The following is a 2,971-nucleotide window of genomic DNA, read 5'->3' as shown; positions in this document are numbered from 1 at the left end:
CCACACCTCTCCCCTCCTTTTCCTGCCGCGCGCCGCCCCCCTCCTCCCTCCCTCCCTCCCTCCTCCGGTCCAGAAGCCGCGACGCCACGTCGCGAGCTGGGCGTTGCGCCCACCGCCCCGGCACGACGTGGTCTCTGCTCTGTGGGTGCATGGCCCCCCTGTCCCGCCTGCGAGTCGCACGGAGCGGTGCCCCGCTCCCCCTGCACCGGTACCTGGTGGCAGTGATGCAGCGCACCGACCGAACCCGCCACCCTGACGCCGGACCTGGTCCGGGAGTGCTTTAGAGCCGGTCTCGCGCGCCCCAGAGAAAGCTTGAAGAAAATGGGGTCGGGCTGGTTGGAGAGAGGCCGATGCTCTTGTTGGAATAGCTGGTGTTAGCAGAAGGAAGACGAAATCTGTGCCCTGGGGCGATGAGAGGGAGAGGTGTCTGCTCCGTCACCGCGAGCGTTCGGCAGCTCTTTGTGCACGGGGACTTTCACTCCTCTCCATGGACGCTTGCCTCGCGCACAGCTGCGTGGAGGGAGAGAGGTGCTTAGAGATGAGTCTGGATTTCAAAATTACCAGGTTTCATAGGGAACCTCTGGGTAGACCCTGAAACTACTTAATAGGTTTCATGCACATTTGGGCTGGAAGGGACCTGGCAGCCCCCTGCCCAGTGGTCCCGCTCTGTGGACGTCTAGATCGGGGGTCAGCAGCCTGCGGGCCGTTTCCAGACCTCGGGGGCAGGGGGAGAGTTTCTGGGGGGGGCTTTGGTGGCATCCAGCCAGGCCGCAGGAGGCCGCGGTGGTCCAGGGCTTTCCTGCGCTGCGCTGCAGCCAGGGAGGGGAGGCTTTGCCTGTCCTGGGCCTGCAAGAAGTGGTGGTGGCCAGGGCGCAGCACCAGCGTGCCTCGGACCCATGCGGGGCCACCACTGCAAAACGGTTGCCAATGGCTAGTCCATACCGATGTTCAAATTGTTATAAAAACTAGACTGCCAGTTTTAAGCACCGTCTGCAGAATCACACTAAGTAGAAATAAAATAGATCTAACAAATCAGCTAGTCCAGTCGATGCTGGGGCAGAATTAGTCTCTTCAGGGCCTGTCAGGCTTTGTCACGTCCAGTTTGATATACAACCCAAGTGACTGGGGCCTGCTATGGCACCGTGCAGGTTTTCATACTGGATCCTCAGATATGAATGCCTCCCAAAGACGCATCAAGTGACCACCATCTCCCTCGTGTGGTGGTGTCTTTTTTCTTCCTTCCCCTACCACTTTCTAGACCAGGTGGAGGGGGGAAGGCAATATGTGCTGCTGTGGGGGGTCTCTAATTTGAATGACCCTAGTGCCTGGAGGTCCTAACCAATTTCAGAGCCCTGTTATGCTACTTGGTAGCATGCTGTCATTTTAGTCTCTCCCAAAAATGCAGCAAGGAGGGGAAGAAGGACTGACCCCACCTTTTGCCTACCAGTTTCTCGGAGACTAGAGGAGGGTAGGGCAGCAGAGCATGTGTGGGGGAGTCCCTGTGCCCAAAGCACAAAACCATCTTTCACTGCAACTTAAGGAAGTGGAGGCAAAGCCTGCAGAAACTCGGGAGTGATTGGGGTCCTGTACATCTTAGCCGCAGCTCTGTTCTGCATCTCCAAGACAGGCAGCCAGCATTCACACAGCCTGGATTAGTTAATGCCCCATTCCTTTCCTGGGCTTCGTAGCACAAGAGAAAATAAGGCTATGACAGTCAGTCTAGCTCCAGGAGACTAGGCCTGGTCAGAAGGCAGGGGCTGGGTCTCTAGTCCAAATGGACTTTTATGACAGTCATTAGTGCAGTGTCTTGGGGCTGGGGAAGGTGCCTGAAGCCAGGTGTATATGGTAGGAGAGGACTCTCCCTAGGCTTGGTTAGGCTACTTAGGCTAGAGATGGGTCTGAGATCTTGGCGTCCCTCTGCACTGTGCTGCAATGCGCTCTCAGGAAGCCGAGTAAACTGGCTGTATATGGCTAGTGATTCCCAGCTTTCGTCTCACTTTTCCATGTCTGTTTGCTCAGATTCACAAGATCGATAAGGCTGTGTCTGCTGCACACACCTTCTTTGTGGGGAACCCCAACCACATGGAGATGAAGCAGAACCTGGAGTACTACCAGATGATGGCAGGAGTCAAAGAGTCAGACTTCATGGACCTGGAGGCCAAGCCCCACATGGTAAGAGGAGCTCTTTCCAGAGCATTTGGCAGTCCAGTCTCCTCCTCCTGCTTTGGCATTAGGGTCAACACTTATACTCGTGCTGCCTTCCCAGGGCCACAGTGCCCAAAGTCTCCCTCATCTTTTGCAGGAGTCGGTGGCCTCTAAAGCTGATCTGTAATGGTTACAGCATATCAGATTAGATATTTGTCCTATTGGCTGCTTTGTAACAGATAAAAATGCCTAACAGAGTTGGCAGGGGAAGAATTCTGATTTTGTGGTAGGAATTTAGGCCTGGTGACTGCAGACCTAGAAAAATAGTGACATCAAAGGGACAAGGAAGTGAGAGCTGAACAGTTGAGAAGGAAAATAATTTGGTGACTGTTTTAAAACTTAAGAGTGTGTGCGCATTTTATACCCAGTTAACTTGTTGCACCTGATGGACACTTTGGAGAAAGGGTGCCTTGGTTAATGATTTTTACCTTTTGATCTTCAGTTAAGATGGAAGGGCTCCTGATATGCAAGAAGCCTTCTAGCATAACTGAGGAGAGCTCAACGTGAGGTTTCTAATATTTATCAGGGGATTTTTAATAAAAGCAGGCTTCTCCCTCTTGTAGAAAAGGGGTGAAAATAACCTTCCAGGCTAAGTCCCAGGGACTTAGGACATAAAAACCCAGGAAAGGCACAAACCCAGATGAAAAATCCCTTAGCAGGTGACTGTAAGGCTTAAAGTGAGGGACTCATAGATTCATAGATGTTAGGGTCGGAAGGGACCTCAGTAGATCATCGAGTCCGACCCCCTGCATAGGCAGGAAAGAGT

The 2,971-nt window shown here is 53.2% G+C and overlaps 1 protein-coding gene across 3 annotated transcripts in view; it reads left to right on the top strand.

Annotated features, from left to right (window-relative positions):
• Positions 1-2,971, top strand: part of P3H1 (prolyl 3-hydroxylase 1) — a 19,485-nt gene that overhangs the window by 1,388 nt on the left and 15,126 nt on the right. For 2 of the 3 annotated variants that reach the window (XM_025203677.1, XM_006023180.3), the window contains exon 2: positions 2,020-2,172. In XM_025203677.1, coding sequence (XP_025059462.1) covers positions 2,020-2,172 — 153 coding nt within the window. Of the gene's footprint in view, positions 1-302; positions 529-2,019; positions 2,173-2,971 lie in introns of those variants that run through there. The other variant, XM_025203676.1, reaches the window with a different exon arrangement.

The sequence above is a fragment of the Alligator sinensis genome, unplaced genomic scaffold (assembly GCF_000455745.1).
Source record: "Alligator sinensis unplaced genomic scaffold, ASM45574v1 scaffold512_1, whole genome shotgun sequence".
Classification (NCBI taxonomy): domain Eukaryota; kingdom Metazoa; phylum Chordata; order Crocodylia; family Alligatoridae; genus Alligator; species Alligator sinensis.
The sequence above is the reverse complement of the archived record's forward strand: the minus strand, read 5'-3'. Positions and strand labels throughout refer to the sequence as shown.